Below are 16,679 nucleotides of genomic sequence, written 5' to 3'. Positions count from 1 at the left end.
AGAGGATGAGACTTTGACAATTTTATGGAGGGTCTTGAAACCAGAACAAGCAGAAACAGTAGTGAGTAGGGCTCAGATATCTTTTCCTAGAGCACGGGATGTGTGTATCTCTTTTGTTGATTTCTGTCCAACAAGTCTGATACAAGTTTGACTGTTCTTATTTTAGCTCTAGACACACCTAGGGATATTTAGTGCAGCCTAAAAGTCACCTCCTTGGGCTGGCGTATAGCTCAGTGGTAGAATACCTACCCAGCATGTGCAAAGCCCTAGGTTTAATCTTAGAGGCTGGGTGTGGGGGTGTGTGGCGGGGGGAGTCATGTCCTCTTCTTTCTTGAAAGATAATAAAGCCAAAAGAACTATATTCTTTCTATACCAGTTTTTTACTCTGTTTTTCTTTGTTACAGCGGAATGATATTGCTATGGCAATTACAAAATTTGATCAGTTCGACTTTCTCATCGACATTGTTCCAAGAGATGAACTGAAACCTCCAAAGCGTCAGGTGAGCAGGGAGGGCATGCCTAGCTTCTGCCTGCAGGACCTGGGCACACTGCTGTCCAGGGCTCCTCCCACCCTCCTAAGGCATTTGCTGTTCCTGTTTCTCCTCTCTAGTCCAGATCATCCTCAACATCTCCTTCTACTCATTTATGGGTACTTTTAACTCAGTGCCTCTGGGGTGGTGTTGCAGTGAAAGTTAAAGACATTAGTCACAAACAGTGGAATGAAACATTTCAAGACTCCTTGATCTAAAATCAAAACTTTCTCAGCCAGGCAGATTTCAGACTCTAAGAGTGGATTGGAGTGAGAGGCCTTTGTTTTTTCAGTCTGTTGTGTCTCTATATAGTGCCCTGGCTCTAACCTCCATGCACTGATTCAGAGCCTGTGATGCCATGATCCCAGGAATCAATAATATTTAAAGCTCCCCAGATGCTTTAATGTCCAACCAAGTGTTAGAACCACCATTTACATTTTTCTTTTCAAGCACAAGAGCCGAGTGTCTGCCCTCTCTTCTGCCTGCTCACCTCCAGAGGTCACACCAACTATTTTGTTCCAACTTGAGTGCGTCTAACTCTTCATCATGATTGTAACAGAGCCCGTCCTATAGAGCTCCTTGGTTCAGGCACACAGTTTGCATGACTCACTAGGTTTAGTGGAACATTTCGGAAATAGTGGCAGAGCCTCACAGAAGTAAAGCCATACCATGTTCTGCTTGCTTTATTTTTGTTCGTAAGCTCTGAAGTGTTTTTAACAAATTATTTAGTACACTGTCTAGAGTCATTTAATGACAGCCATAATCCCCATGCTGACCTGTACTAATTACCAGTCAGAAAATGTATCAGAGAAGTGGGCATCCTAATTGGCATTAATTCTGACCCTTCAGGAGGGTTTGGGTTGGCAAGCCCTGGGTCACCCTTATGGGAGCAGGGTGTGCCTCACCGAAGCTCCTTTTTTCTGGGCCGTCTTTGCTACTGTAAACATCCTTGACTGGAAGCTGTAAGGTGTTGAGAAGAGCTTTCAGTCGGATGTTTACAGCGGCAGGCTGCCACAGTCGTCCCCGCTGCGTGCATCGGCTTTGAGACATTACAGGTTTGTGCCCTGGACTTGACTCCTCTTCTTGGGGTGCTTCCTTCCTCTCTGAGAAGTCACAGAACTCAAACTGCCTCTTTTCTTTCCTTTGGAGCTAATAATACCACAAGCCTGCTTTCTTTGTTGGATTTTTGCTCCCATGTGTCCACCACAAGCCCCCTTTAAAAATGAGGTGGTAAGATCTGTGATACAGTCAGGCAGTGCTCTTATTGCACTAACTCCCTGTTCACTGTGGGCTGCTTGCTGAATAGACTGACTAAAGAGAAGGAAGGGGGTTATTCTAGAGCAGTGCTTCTCAACCTTCCTAATGCCAGGACCCTTTGATACAGTTTCTCATGTTCTGGGGACCCCCAACCATAAATTATTTTTGTTGCTATTTCATAACTGTAACTTTGTGAATGCTATGAATCATAATGTAAATATCTGTGTTTTCCAGTGGTCTTAAGTGACCCTTGTGAAAAGGTTGACATTCCCCCCCCCCCAAGGGGTCACAACCCAAAGGTTGAGAACCACTGTCCTATATCTTCCTACAGAGTTGTTTGTCCTTCAGGGTCTCCGAGTGTTTGCCCTTCAGAGTGTTAAACTTGAAGTACTCTTATCCCACTCCCTTTTTTTGTTGATTGGTTTGGTTTGGGTTTTTGATACAGGGTCTCACTGTGTGTTTCTGGTTAGACTGAAACTCACTGTGTAGACCAGGCTGTCCTGGAATGCAGAGAGATCTGCCTGCCTCTGGCTCCTGAGTGCTAGGATTTAAGGCACACACCCCTACACTTGGTCTCTCTCCCTTTAAAGAGTACCTAGCAGGAACGCTCCGTATGCTGCCTGGTTTTAGTTCTTTGTAGGTGTTTGAGCTATTGATTGGCATCCTATTCAGGACAGCTGCTGCCTGGCCTTTAAAAGGTTGAGACTGCTGAAAGCTAGCCTGAAATTCTAAGATAGCAGTTTTTTAATTCTCTGTAGACATGGAGTTTTCCCAAGCTCCAAATTGGCTGGCACCTCCTAAAGTCCTTTAAAAGTGCCTACTCTCCAAAACACACCCTCTGAAGGAGGCAGCAGTTCACTCTGCTACTAAAGCAAATGTGTTTTTTCCCCAATCTGGAGCTGGCTGCTCATCAGTGTAGTGATGACCCTGTGAAGTGATTCTGTTTATGCACTGGCATTGTTTTTCAGTCTCAGCATTGGAGAGACCACTACTAATATTAAGCAAGTACCCCCTTCTGTATTTTTTTTTCCCTTTTCTGGAGCTGAGGACCGAACCCAGGGCCTTGTGCTTGCTAGGCAAGTGCTCTACCACTGAGCTAAATCCCGACCTTCCCCCCTTCTGTATTGACCCAGTCATGCAGGGATTATTCTATGGCTCAGGATGCTGTTCCACACCTGGAAAAGGGAAATACTGAATTGTGAGTCTAAGGTCCTGACTTCTCAGAGATGAATTGGAATCTCTCTCTTTTTTTCTGTGGAAGTGAATAGACTATTTGCAAGTAAAAGTTAAGGGCTGACTTCTCCCCCACTAAGCTATGAGTTGAAAGTCCCTGCTCATTGAAATGTCATTATCTTTTCACCCATTTCTTTATATCAAGCATAATCATTCCCTTGCTGGCTTGACCTCCATTTGCAGAATGAGTCTTCATAAAGCCGAAGAACCTTACTTGCGCCTCCTTCCATCCTAGGGATATGAAAACAGCCATGCCTAGTCCTGACAGCATTGTCCTAGAAACTGTCTAGTTTGTTATTACCTAAGAGGATGCAGTAGGAAGCACAGGAGAAGCTACCTGCCTGCTTGCTAGCTTTTGGTAAAGTGGTAATTTGGGTTCTGGCAGAGGTATATAAATAATTTGCTGTTTGTCTTACAAAAACACATTTGGTGCTTGATAACTGTAATCATGGACACCTAGAGCCAGCCACAGATCAAAGGTAGGAAGTACCAGTGCCTCCCAGCTGCCTGACTGCTATCAGCTGGTCTGTGTTCTATGGTCTTAATACTCTCATGGCCAAGAGCTTGGTCTGTCAATTCTGGTCTTCCTATTTATAAAATATGAAAGGAGACCTCAATGGGGAAAAAATACACATTGAACTTATTTCCACAGCTTTAGAAAGAGCAGTTGGCCTCCCTTTTGTGGTTTAAAGGGGTATTGGTATGTTATCCCTGCCAAGACATGGTTGCTGGCTGACATTTGCTTAAATGGAAAGGAAGCTGGGGTTGAAATGGACCTGGCCTTGTCAGGGTTAAGGTGGTCTCGAATTTGAGACCTAGGTGAAAGTAAAGGGGGCTCTCCTGCCTCCTCTGCATCTGCGAATTATGTTGAGGATCGAAGCCGTGTGGACTTAAAGCACGGACCACATTAACCCAGGTCAGTTTGTGTTTAAAGACTTCTTAGATGACAAGAACATTCAGAGAGGCCTTTCCTGCTCCGGGGATGGCATTAGGGAACCTTGTTAGATAAGATTCAAGTTTCTCAGAGGCCAGCTGTCCATAATCAGTTACAGTGTCCACAGGCAAGTACAGAAGCACTCAGCCCAGGACTGCAAGGACAACTTTTCCACACCATGGTCACCAGATCTTAGGGAGACTAAGGAGAGTGGAGGTGCTGTCCTTTAAAGGTATTGGTGTAGCTGTTGGGTTCAGAAGAATTTGCGTGCAGTCAGGATGCATTCAGAAAAGTCTCATCATTCAGGCACCACTTACCAGGGCCTGTATGGGAGTACCAGGAACTGTAGCAAGCAAGAGAGAGGCAGTATTTGCCCTCCTGGGACTTAGATTTGAGCAGAACTGGCAGTCAGTTTGCCATGTAGGTACAAAATCTTGCAGTGAGGACAGTGCCATGGAAGCGCACTTTGGGGAGTGTGAGCAGAAGGTCTCAGTACCTTGTGGAAGTATCTCTTCTGAAACTTGATCGACTTAGCTCTGAATGAGGACATGAATAAAATTAGCTAATATTTTTTACTCAGCCTATGTGGTTGAATGTTTTTGTTGTCCTAGACAGGGACACCATGTGTCACAGGTCACTCGGAATAAGATGCTGATCTCTGTGGGTGGTCAGGGGCCCACCAACCCCTGGGCTGTAACCATGTTGTAGTGTGTGTAAACATCCTACACTCTCAGCTGTGAGCTCAAGGTGGCTGGGAGAGGGTTGTTTACTCCTTCTGCCATGGAAAACGTCAGCTGAAGAACAATCTCTTCACCTACCAGATCGGACAGAATGCTGCTTCCTCCCTAGTCAGCCAAGGCAGCACCCCAGCGGAGAGCTATCATCAGGCCCCCTGGGTTGCACTTCTCTGGCTAAGTACAAGTAGACTCAGATGTGATGCTGTAAACATAGAGCTTTCAGTGTTCTGTGAAAAGCTGGCTCTGGAATTGGAGCCCAGGAAAAGCCTTTTCCCCTTTCCATGACATGTCCCTCCTGGAATGGGGATACTGTCTTTTATGGGACTTGGGGACAGTAAATTTTGGTATCATCTTCCTGTTGCTGGCAGATAGCACTGTTCTCCTATCACAGGCCTTGACAGAATCTACTGACAAGTTCTTTTGGTACGTGGTTGTTGGTTACGGTAATTATTTGCCTGTTTGCAACTTATCACACAATGGATGATTACTCGATGCTTCAGAAAATTGGCTGTATGTTCTGTGAAGCCTATAGAAGCTGTTATTTTTAGTTTGATTTAGCACAACTGGTCTCTTCAGATTCCCCTTCTCCTTTGACTGCAAATGTGGAGAGCTCAGCATTCAGCAGGCAACTGCACATAGCCTGTTTGGGGGAAGAGTGGAAATTCACTGTGGCGGCTGCTGAGTTGGTTTTTTTTCCCCTTACCTGAGTCTCCTTCCACCCCACAGGAGGAGGTGCGCCAGTCTGTGACTCCTGCGGAGCCCGTCCAGTACTACTTCACGCTGGCTCAGCAGCCCACTGCTGTCCAGGTCCAGGGACAGCAGCAAGGCCAGCAGACTACTAGTTCCACGACTACCATCCAGCCTGGGCAGATCATCATTGCACAGCCTCAGCAGGGTCAGGTCTGTGAGCTGCAGAGGGTACCGGCCTAGCACAGCAATGCCTCTTAGGTTTGGGTGGGGAAAGTATGCTGTGCAGAGAGAGGCCATTACATCCTTACAGAGTGCTGCATTTGATTTCTGGAAACCTGAGCTTTCCCCTGATTGAGTCACAGAAGCCAAGTGTCACCCTAATCTCTCTGGACCCTGTTTTCCTCATAGGTCAGATGAGGAAAATGCAGTGGACAAGATGTTCTCCAGGATCCCTATGAGCTCAGACATTCTAGAAGGAAAAAAATTCTCTAATGCACCCCTGAACATTAGTGGGATGTCTGTAAAAGGTCTTCTCAGTGGACTCCACACCTGCTCTCTGTCTATACCAGGACTGGAATTTGTGCCCGTAAAGGGGAGAGCAGTGTTATTGCCACCTTGCAAAGCTCTTCTTTCTGGCAGTTCTCTGTCTACTGTATTTGTATCAGGTGATCTGCTCTTTTGACAATAGTAATCAGAGGATTTTTTTCTCTCCCCCATAGTACTGTTGAGAGCAGTACCATCCGTTGGGAGTCATGAGAGGCTGCAGAGGACTCAGTTCTGTGAGCTCTGAATCCAAATTCTGTCAGTCATTTCTTTATTTATTCATCAAACAGTGAGCATCCTCTGTGAGTAAAGTCCTATGCTAGGTATTGGGGACATAAGCATGAATAAAACAATCCTGATTTCCAAGGAATTCACAATAGTCTTAGTTGGGGATACAAATATTTTTAAAGGTTGTACCACCACATGGGATGAGTAAGACTAAGACAGCTTTAGAATTATAGACAGAGCGTTATCAACAGAGTCCCTAATAAAGATGTGAGGAGCTGGTGGAAGAGAAGGTGATTAGAGGCCCCTGAATGGAGTAACGTGGCTCTTAGAGGGATCACTAGAAGTGTTAATACACTGGGAAAGCATGGTATTTATTGCTGCTCGAAGGCTTACAAATGAAAAACAGCTAGACGTGGTGACACATGCTGTAATCCCAGCACTCCAGAGTTGGGGATGGGAGAATCAGGAGTTTGAGACCAGCCTCAGCTGCATGAGATTCTGTCTCAGAACAAGCAGACAGACAGAAAAATGAGAAGCAGCAGAGGAAGTGGTAGGAGAATATAATTAGCATTGGAGATACCTAGACAGGTACAGGAAACACATCCCAGAGAACCTTATGTATTCTGGTAAAGAGCTAAGTTTACCTAGAAGAAAAACATTGGGAATGGGATGAATTTAAATATTAATTTTGACTTCAGGGTTTATTTCTTGCTCATTTCTTTATTCATAAAATAGAAATATATTGAATGCTCTCTATGACAGGCAAGGTTCAAAGCTGAGTACATAGCCCAGTCCTCACCTCAGGCATTCACTGCACCTTGAAGCCTCAGGGAGCTGCTGCTTTGGCTCATGCTTGTGCCTCTGCAGTGAGAGAGCTCTACCCGCCAAAGGCCTTGTCCCTTTACTGAGTGAACTTAGATAGGCTGCCGAGGGCTGACCCTGATTGGTGGATTATCTCAGGAAGCCCGGGCCGGCTGTGCTTACAGCAGGGCACACCGTGGGGGACTTGGCCGCTGCCTTGCTCGCACAAGCCCTCATTCTCCTGAAATGAATCAGAAATGCCTTGGAAATCCTCAAAAATCGGGTTGGTGGAGTACAATGAGGAGTTGGCAGCATACTTTTTTGATTTTTTGTTTGTTTGTTTGGTTGGTTTGGGGTGGGGGGGGGCGGTGGTGGTCAACAAAAATTTTATCCATCTTCCTTGCCAACCAAGACCTGCTGGGGCTTGGAGCTGAGAAAGCTTGTGAGGTTGGTGAGGTTGGTCTCCTCAAGCTGTTTTGCTCTTGCTGCTTCAGGGGGCTGGGGGCTGGGTTCCACCTCCCTGGACCCATAGTGAATGAGTAATGAAGGCCGTTTCAGTTCGAATACAAGTATCTTTCCTAAGATAAAATATACATTGTAGCAAAGTTGGAAGGCACTGTGGTGAAATGAATTCTGTGCTTTCTGTTTTTAGTTGGGAACTTACTTCTCTTGGTGTGGGGTAGGCAGGTGGAGCATCATGACCATGATAGACAAATAGAAAAGGTGTTTGGTGATGTCCTAGCCCACCAAGGATACTTGTCCTGAGAACTCTGTCTCTCCTTTCCTCTTGAAGTTGTCAGTAATTTTTCCTTACCTAGTAATCTCTTAAATTTCTTCTGTAGTTCCTAGGCCTCCCTCCCCATAGTTTTAGTTACTGAGTTATAATGTCCGGGGCACTTGTGCAATCAAGAGTTGGCATCAGAACAGCAACATCATTTGAAGCCCATGACTCTTTGAGACTCCCAGTATCATCTGATTGACAAGTTTCTTACATAGTTCAAAGGGGGAGATGATGTCTGAAGTGGAGGAGAACGCAAGTCTAGTGGCTCCCCCTATCTGCCACCACTCTCACGACCAGACAAGTCAGACACACTGGGTTCATTCCTCCCAGCTCACATTAAGGGCTAAGGTCTTGAGATTCAGAGTCTGCTTCATAGTGACAAGCTGCTAAGTGCAAGTCATGGACATAAGGCAGAAGTTTCTTAACCCTGAGATCCATTTCTAGACTGTTGAAGCTCTTGCTTTTCTGAATTCTATTAAATGAGGGTAGGCTTTGATGAGTCGTTGCCATGCTCTCCTGGGGGAAGGTGGACAGGATCCTCTGTGCTGCTGAAATGAGTGCAAGCCTACGTGCACTAGGCCCCAGCCTCCGCGGTGAGCCTGTGTGCTTGTTCTTTTAGGGTCTTCCATGCTTAGGATGTAGTATAGGACCCTAAATATAATACATTTGTGTAGGCTCTACTTTATGTTTCACTGTGCCCTCGAAATTCACCTGCTCCAAATTTGACATGGGTCTGTTCGAGTGAGCTGTTATGATTGCTTTGACGCGCCCCCCCCCCCCCCTTATATTGTATGCACCTTGCCATCACAGAAAGACTATGGAGTTGCAGCATTTAAAGCTCAGGCATTTAAGCTTAGACTCAGGCAGATATTCTGCATTGTGAGCCTAAAACTTGGTTTGGCTTTCTCGTTCCTAATTAAGACTTAACTCTAGCTGTGTTGTAGACCCATTGGGCTGCATGTTAAGAGGGTGACAGATCTAGGCATTAATGGAGTGTGTGCTCCCAGTTTACTTCTACAGGCGCTTAGCCAGAACTCAAGCAACTCTCTCTTGACTCTTCCCTCTAGACCACACCCGTGACAATGCAGGTTGGAGAAGGTCAGCAGGTGCAGATTGTGCAGGCCCAGCCTCAGGGACAAACACAACAGGCCCAGAGTGGTACTGGACAGACCATGCAGGTGATGCAGCAGATTATCACCAACACTGGAGAGATCCAGCAGATCCCGGTAAGCCTGCACTGTCGTCCCCGACTCTTCTCAGCTCATGGTGTCGTATTCCCGCCACACACCCAGCTTTGTCCGTTGTTTCTCTTCCCCTCTGCTTCAGCCCAGTTTCTGTCTCACCTGTGGTGTGGCTCTTCTCTCTTCCCCCTCCTACACCTACGCAGAGACATCATGGTAGCTGTATCTCATGCCTCTCTTTTTTATTATTATTACTACATTTATTCGTTTGCCCATGGGTGGGTGTGTTTCTTTGTATTCATGTGAGAATCAGGACACGTTTGTGGGGTGGGATTCTCCAAGGCACATTCTGTTGTCACCTGAGAGCTGCAGGACAGGCCTGGCAGGGAATTTGGGCACCACCACTTCTCCTACCATGTGGGTCCTGGGGATTGAACTCGGGTTATCAGGCAAGTGCCGTCTCACCCCCCGCCCCCAGACCTATCTTTTGATTAGCTGAGAACATGAGGGAGGTATGTAGGGAAGGCCATAAATACACTTGTTGCATATTCATGAGTCAGTTCCCGGGGAGCCTGCCACAAAGTGTATTTTTGGCATTCATTTAACTTACCCATTCCTTGACTGTAGACTTCTTGCGTGCCTAGAGGGATTTCATTTCTTAGTTTTTTTTTTTAAACCTGTCTTTTTTTAATTTATGCATATGAGTGTTCTTTTTGCATGTATGTATGTCTGCACTATGTCCAAGCAGTGTGTACCTGGTGCCTGTGGAAGCCAGAACGGGGCATAGAATCCCTTGGAATTAGAGTTAGATGCTTGTGAGCTGTCATGTGGGTGCTGGGAATTGAACCCATGTCCTTTGGAAGAGCGACTTTGTTTAAAAAACAAAACCAAAAACTAAAAAAACTCCACAAAAAAGAACAAAAAAAAAAAAAAACCTGTCTTAGCACTTGCAAAGACTCAACATTTTGCAACCAAAATGGGAAAGAGTGGAGCAGTCCTTCATGAAACGTAGGCTGATAGGCACCCGCTTGGACCTGCTTTGCTATTTCCTCTCTGAAACAAAGCCCAAAGAGTACCCTTTGTTCAGTGTGGGAACTTCATTAAGTTATGAAGTAACAGACCAGGCAAAGCTGTAGGAATCTCTCTCTCTCTCTCTTTTGTATGAACCAAAACAAGGTCATTTAACCATATCTCCGGTCTTGGAACTGTAACTTTATCCCTCTGTGGAAAAAACCATTGGTCCAGAAGATGGTTCCAGAATCTAGTGCTTCATCTTCTCTGTCCTCAGACATCCTCTCAGAAGTGGACATTTCCAGACTCTTGAGGCAGAAACTACTTCCCTCACAAAAGCTAAAGGGAGAGGCTTGTTTGCTGAGGAACTTGGGCAGCAAAGCCGTGAGGAGCAGCGGTCCTGTGCTGGAGACCGAGGAGCAGGGCAACTCTAGGTTTCTCAACCTAACCATCAAAGCCCCTTCCTTCCGTTGCAGCTGCTTGGAACCACTTGGCTGCCCTAGGAGTTCCTGCAGCTGTGGCCTCCTGCTAGGAAATCTTAAATACTTGGGGCTGTTAGGAGCCTTACCTATACCTGAGACAAGGCTCTAGTTTGTCACCCTAGGATTGATTCTTGGCTGGCCTTCTGGTAACTCCTGACTAGACAGACCACTGTCGGTTGGTCTGAGCAGATGAAGTTTCCAACCACTTTCATCCACAGAGGTGGCTTGATGGCAACTGGAAGCTGCAGTATAGATTTGGTAAGGAATTTGGGCACAACTTCCCACCAGCTCCTGTTGGCTCTGGAACAAAGTGGTGCAGGTCACGGTACACTCGCTGCATTCCATCGAACCTGATGTTAACATCTGTATTTCCCCTATCTGCTCCAGGCAGATAGCTTTGGAACTTTCACCACAAACTTGAGTTATGGCTGGGGAGCAGTGCCATCTTGCCTAGCATGCATGAAGTTCTCAGTTTGATCCCTACCGCTGTTTAAACTGTAAGCTTGTAATCCCAGAACTTGTGAAGTAGAGCAGGAGGATCAGAAGTTCAAGGTCAGTCTTGGCCATGTAGTGATTTCAGAGCCAGCCTGGGATGCCTGAGATATCTGTGTCTAAAACAATAACAACAACCAAACAAAACTTCCATTTTTCTTGATGGTTCAAATCCTTTGAGGCCAGCATCGCAGAGAAGCACTTGACGTAGCCCTGCATGTAGGGCACAGCTTTATCTTGTCAGCATTTTCCTCATGGAAGTAAGGTTGCTGTGATGGAGGTAGCTTTTGAAAGCCAGGAAGAAGCCTGTGCCGGTACAGCGGTGTGATGCTGTTTGCCTGAGGAAATTCTTCCTTGCACCAGAAGCAAGTTGAACAACCAGGAGTGTGCTTTCTGGGCCCCTAGATAGAGACAGACCAAATCAGTTTGTGCTCCTAACCTGTCCCGTGTGCAGAGCCACAGTCCTCAGCTTCCCTTATCTCTCTGGAGCCATGGATCTCCAACTGTCTCCTTCCTCCCTTCCTCCCCAGCTGAAGTGACAGTGCTTCATGGCACAGTGGAATTCTAAGAGCCCGCGTTAAGGCTTTCAGGACACAGTTAAGTGTAGGCTGTGCTGTTACCCTGCTATGTGAGGCTCCATTGTAAGCACGAAGAGCACCAGGGGCAGTTTTGTAGCTTTTCTGTGAGGGTTTTACTGACTCTGCTTCCCCTGGGGAGTATCTGGCCAGAAGCTAGTTCTGAACATCAAGGGTCTTCATGGTCCACAGACACCCCCTCCCCATACCCACACACCCATACACATTGGTCCTGAATTTGGGGGCCAGTCTTTTCCTCCAAGATTAATTAAATGACTCGAATTGACAGCCATCTGTTTTGGGCACCTGGCAAATCCTGGAACTGTTCACAGTGGATGGAGATGGCGGGAGAGGCCTACACTTAAAGCCCAGTCATTCTGAGGTGTTGGGTAGTCTCAGGAAAGCCTTAGATAAGCTCTGATCAAATTGCCAACGGCTAGCAAGATGAGTGTGTGGTCATATTAGGGCATGCTCTTTTGTGTAGGGGTGGAGTGCTTTTCTTGTTTTGACCTCTGTTTAAAAGGACTTTTTTTAGGGTAGGCTTCTTGGAGGCACTTGTAGGGCATGGGCAATCCCTAAATCTGGCCATGGGAAGTATGCCTGTATGAGATTGTGTTCAGACCGCTGTGCTCTCTGTCTCTGCCCTGTCCTAGGTGCAGCTGAATGCCGGCCAGCTGCAGTATATCCGCTTAGCCCAGCCTGTGTCAGGCACCCAAGTTGTGCAGGGACAGATCCAGACACTTGCCACCAATGCCCAACAGGTATGTACACCAGAGAGGGACAAGAATCAGCTGGCCAACTTCTTGTAGCAAAGAGAGTGCTCAGCACACAGCTCTCATTACCTTGTCCTTCAGCAAGAACCATTCACCCCAAATGTTTATCTGTGTGGCAGCCAGGGCCTGATGGGATTGACTGGACAGTTGGATTCACAATGTGTTTACCATCTTGCTCCTGAGGGGCAAAGACACAGACAGAGTATACCAGGAAGAGGCCAGATATGGGTCTGTACACGTCAGGCTGGAGGAACCCTAGTTGCCAGGCTGTGTCGTCCCCCCCCCCCCCCAAGCCCCAATGGCAGTTGTGTTCTGGTATTTTTTGTGCCCTTGGGAAAACATACTTAATTTACTCTACCTCCATAGACAGACTCAACCAGAGAAATCACCCCTTGTGTCCTCCTTGCCTTACAGTCTTGAAGGCTCTGAGTTATAGGTGCCAAGGGGGCTACCTACTCCAGGCCTCGGGGGCTTAAGGGTCATGGTCATCATTTGCAGATGATGGGGGACAGTGGTGAAGGGGATGTATTGTTAATGGATCCTTTTGCCTCAGGCCCAAAAAAAGCAGCAATCGTTTAAGAGCTGGACCCGTCTGGCCCGGTTGCATTTCTGGTGATGTATCTATTGACAGTGGTGACAGAGCTGAGTTAGAGCAGGTCTCCAAAGATCTCATTTGGGAAATGTGAGGGATGAGCCAAGAGTAAGACGTCTGAGCTCCACATCATCTCTGGGATCATTAAAGGACCCTTTCCATCCCTGCGACCCACTTGCCTATGGACCTGGGCTTCCCATAAGTTTCTTGGATATCAATGACAATTCTCAAGACTAGTTATGACCGTGTGCCCATCTCCCTTTTTACATTTTCTTTAAAAGCATGCAAGATTTCTGGTAATTTTCTTGAGATCCAAGAAGCCTTTTTGTGGCATGGAAGCAGAAGGAAGTGAGAAGGATTTGTGATTCCTCAGATGCCAGTTTGGGCAGTGGAGTTCAGAAAGTGGAGAGAAGGGGAGATTCAAAAAGTGGATTCTTTGAGGGCACTTACAGTCTCCATGATGTAAATTGTATAGCTTGGCACCTAGTAGGTGCTTAGTAAATGTTTGTTGGGTGAACACTGGATGAAATGCCTGTGATTTAAAGGTAAATTAAACTTTTCAGCTGCTGGTAATAGCAATTTTGCTGGTCACAGGCACAGTTGACTTTCATCTGTGAGAATTGTTTGTATGTCTCAACTTTCTTCGTTTATCCTGAAGGCACTTCTACAAGACTGACTGTACTAGGGGAGTATACAGATTAATCATAGCTCCTGTCCTCAAGCAGCTTATAGATTTACAGAAGGAGACAGACCTAGAATAAGAGTAATAATAAGAAACCTTCATACCTGCCTCCTTGGTAGGCTAGCAGGAGCTGTTTGGGGCCGTTGGGAGGACACGTGAGAAGGCGAGCTTTACCTTAGAGATGGGCTCTGCTGATTCTAAAAGCTGTACAGAGGCTGCCACAAGTTGCATATCCACAGACACAGATGCACACTGCAGTCTTTCCAGCTTTCCTAGCTCTTCCCAGCAGTCATATGCTGCAACTCTGCTTGTCAGTATAAAGTTCTTGTGTAAGATGTGAAGTGTGTGGGGTAAATGTTTTTCTTGCTGCACACATCTCTCCCTCTTGGCCCAGAGGGCTGTACACTGAGTGTGGGGAAAAAGTGTTTCATGACTTGCCACTGTGAGATGGGAGGGCCAAGGCTGCTGCTCACTAGGGTGTTTCATATTGCAGTTGAGTTTGGAGCCCGCCTTCCAAGGACGAAGGGGACCACTCACTGCTTTGCCTTTCACTTTGCAATCTGCCTTCATTGGCTGAAAAACAAACTCTAAGGCTTCTATTTAAAGCCATAACTATTACATTAAAGCTGAGGAGATGTGTGTTCTTAATCTGAGCCTCAAACCTTGAGAGGAGAGGGTGGTTGTGATGTGCCTGTGTGAGACCAGACTTTTGCTAGCCCTCAGTGCAAAGAGACTCTTGCTTGCAGGCCTTTGCCAAGCAGCTGCTCAGTGACAGGCCTCATTCTGGACACTTTGTAGACCTTATGTCATTCAGTCTTAGTGTGGGGGGCTGATAGACCCTGCAGCTAACGTGCCTGCTCTGTCCTTGCTTTCCACAGATCACACAGACAGAAGTCCAACAAGGACAGCAGCAGTTCAGCCAGTTCACAGATGGACAGGTAGGGACCCAGCCTGAGTTGGGGTTTAGGGATGCAGATGGTATGTGGGTTTGGATGGGTAGGGCTATTGTCTTACTCCCTAATAGTGGACAAAACATTGTTAATACAAGTAGCAGTCCTTTAGGTCTGCAGGCCAAAAACAAAAACAAAAAAACGGTAAGTGTTATATAGCCCAAATTGCCATCCTTCAGGTGAATGAACTGAGCCCTGGAAGTGGGTGTGCCTCTTCCAGGCTCACTCAGTTGTTGGTGAAAGAGCCAGCACTAGAATACAGGTTTTCTGTTTCTTCCTAAGAAGACAGGATACCTATACATAGATTAGTTCAAATAAGGGAACATGTGACCTCTTGAGCATTCTTGTCCCTAAGAAAGAGGGGCCTTCTCTGTTCACCTGCTTTTCCCTCACAGCATGGTCCCATGGTCCACTGAGGATGAAGCTAGGTGACATGTTCTAACTTCTGTTCTCTGCTGCTCAAAGGGAGAAGAGTCAGCCTCCAGCCCTCTGGTCTCTGCCAGGCTCTTGGGCCAGGGCTCTTTCATCCAGTGGTCTCTTTAGGACTGAGAGAAACCAGGAGGCTGGATGGCCCTGACTTGTCTTCTCTCTGATGGGCTTGGTTGTAGTACATGTTTAATACCAGGCCACATCTTCACAGAGCCCTTGGAGGAAAGGAAGAGGGAGGATCCTGGTTTGCAAGATGCTAGTCCTATGGCCAAGTGCTGTATTTGTCAGAACAGAAAAGGCTGCAGCAGGTTTGGGTCTGAGCTGACTGGAGAGCACAGAGACGTGAAAGGCACAGCCAGTGTAGCACCCGTCCACCAAACTACCTCACATGGCGCCTGGCGCCTCCTGTATCTGCTGCTCGGCCCCCTCCCCCTATGAAGACTGCACTCTGTCCCCTTCCCTCTCGAAGTTAAGGGGTCTGGGGCCCCACCCAGTTGGAAGACTGTAGAGAACTGCCTGCTGCCTCTGTCCCAGGAGTGACCTCCCTCTCCTTTCTACCCTTTGCAGCAGCTGTACCAGATCCAGCAAGTCACCATGCCTGCAGGCCAAGACCTCGCCCAGCCCATGTTCATTCAGTCAACCAACCAGCCCTCCGATGGGCAGACCCCCCAGGTGACTGGAGACTGAGGGCCTGAGCAGGAAAGGCCAAGGACACCCAACACAATATTTGCCATAGAGCCCCAGGTGATGGGGACATCCCCTCCCTCGCTAGAGGACCTGGGACTTCATGCCTCCTTCAGGCTAAGACACTGGTGCACTACTTTCCACATCTGGGGACTGAGATTCTACAACAGAACGATGCAATATTCTTTATTTTCTTTTTTTCATTTTGTCTCCAAGGAATCAATATTTCAGTATGTTGAGCTGTGTGTCCAATGCTATAAAACAAGAATATTAAATAACATATTTATGGCATTTTCTTGAAGCGTGTGGTTGAGGAAATAATTCTCTGTTTCCTGGCTTGGGCACTCACTGCCACTGCTAAGGGGCAGCCCATGCTCCCTTCCTAAGGGTGCCCAGGGTTTCCACTCTGCCAGTTCTGCCCTCAGAACAGACCCTTTCCCCCAGCGTCCTCTCTGCCCTTCTCCAGATCCCTCTGCATCCAGAAGCCGTGGAAACATTCCTTGTCTGTGGGCCATGAACTCATTCCCCACAGAGAGCTGGTTTCCTCCGCAGCCCTTCTCTCCAAGACCCAAGGAGACTAGGGCCCTGTGCTCTGCTCTGCCCACTGTTTTATTGTTTGATACGTTATGATTGTGTTCATCTCCGTTGCTGCATGGACTTCAAACTGCATGAAATGCAATAAATCTCCTTTTAGGTACTCGAGAGTCTGTTTCTGTGTCTGGGGACAGTCATGGGGCCACACTCACTTGGGGAGGCTTGGAAAGGTTGATTTGTTTTCCGGTTGGCTGTCAGGAAAGGTGGACCACTTGTAAGGAGTGGGTCAGAGGAACTTAATGAGTTCAGACTGGCTTACAAATGACCCTCATCAGAACATGTCTCCTGCTCAGAAAAGCCTCGCCTTACCCGAATGGACCACCGCATGACATGGTAGGGACATCTCTCCTGGAGAACACTGGCTCCTCCAGCAAGTGAAGACCCCAGGCACACAGTGGCTCTTGCCATTGCCTGCTGTAGTTCTGATTACTGGAGGCCTTTCCACTGAACGGGGGCACCAGGAAGAAGGGCCAGCAGTGAGCCCTTTTCCTGATGTCTTG

At 47.2% G+C, this 16,679-nt stretch overlaps 1 protein-coding gene across 6 annotated transcripts in view; it reads left to right on the top strand.

Moving 5' to 3' along the window:
• Nfyc (nuclear transcription factor Y subunit gamma) overlaps nucleotides 1-16,282 on the top strand; it is a 73,865-nt gene extending 57,583 nt beyond the window's left edge. For 4 of the 6 annotated variants that reach the window (XM_006987252.4, XM_076564970.1, XM_006987253.4 and 1 more), the window contains 6 exons: nucleotides 405-500; nucleotides 5,418-5,591; nucleotides 8,802-8,960; nucleotides 12,129-12,236; nucleotides 14,401-14,460; nucleotides 15,469-16,282. In XM_006987252.4, coding sequence (XP_006987314.1) covers nucleotides 405-500; nucleotides 5,418-5,591; nucleotides 8,802-8,960; nucleotides 12,129-12,236; nucleotides 14,401-14,460; nucleotides 15,469-15,588 — 717 coding nt within the window. In that variant the 3' untranslated portion in view covers nucleotides 15,589-16,282. The remainder of the gene's footprint in view (nucleotides 1-404; nucleotides 501-5,417; nucleotides 5,592-8,801; nucleotides 8,961-12,128; nucleotides 12,237-14,400; nucleotides 14,461-15,468) is intronic. The other 2 variants (XM_006987256.4, XM_076564971.1) reach the window with 1 other exon arrangement.
• The last annotated feature ends 397 nt before the right edge of the window (nucleotides 16,283-16,679 follow it).

Source organism: Peromyscus maniculatus, chromosome 2, assembly GCF_049852395.1.
Source record: "Peromyscus maniculatus bairdii isolate BWxNUB_F1_BW_parent chromosome 2, HU_Pman_BW_mat_3.1, whole genome shotgun sequence".
NCBI classification, from domain to species: domain Eukaryota; kingdom Metazoa; phylum Chordata; class Mammalia; order Rodentia; family Cricetidae; genus Peromyscus; species Peromyscus maniculatus.
Note: the sequence above shows the minus strand (reverse complement) of the source record. Positions and strands in the feature narration are given on the sequence as shown.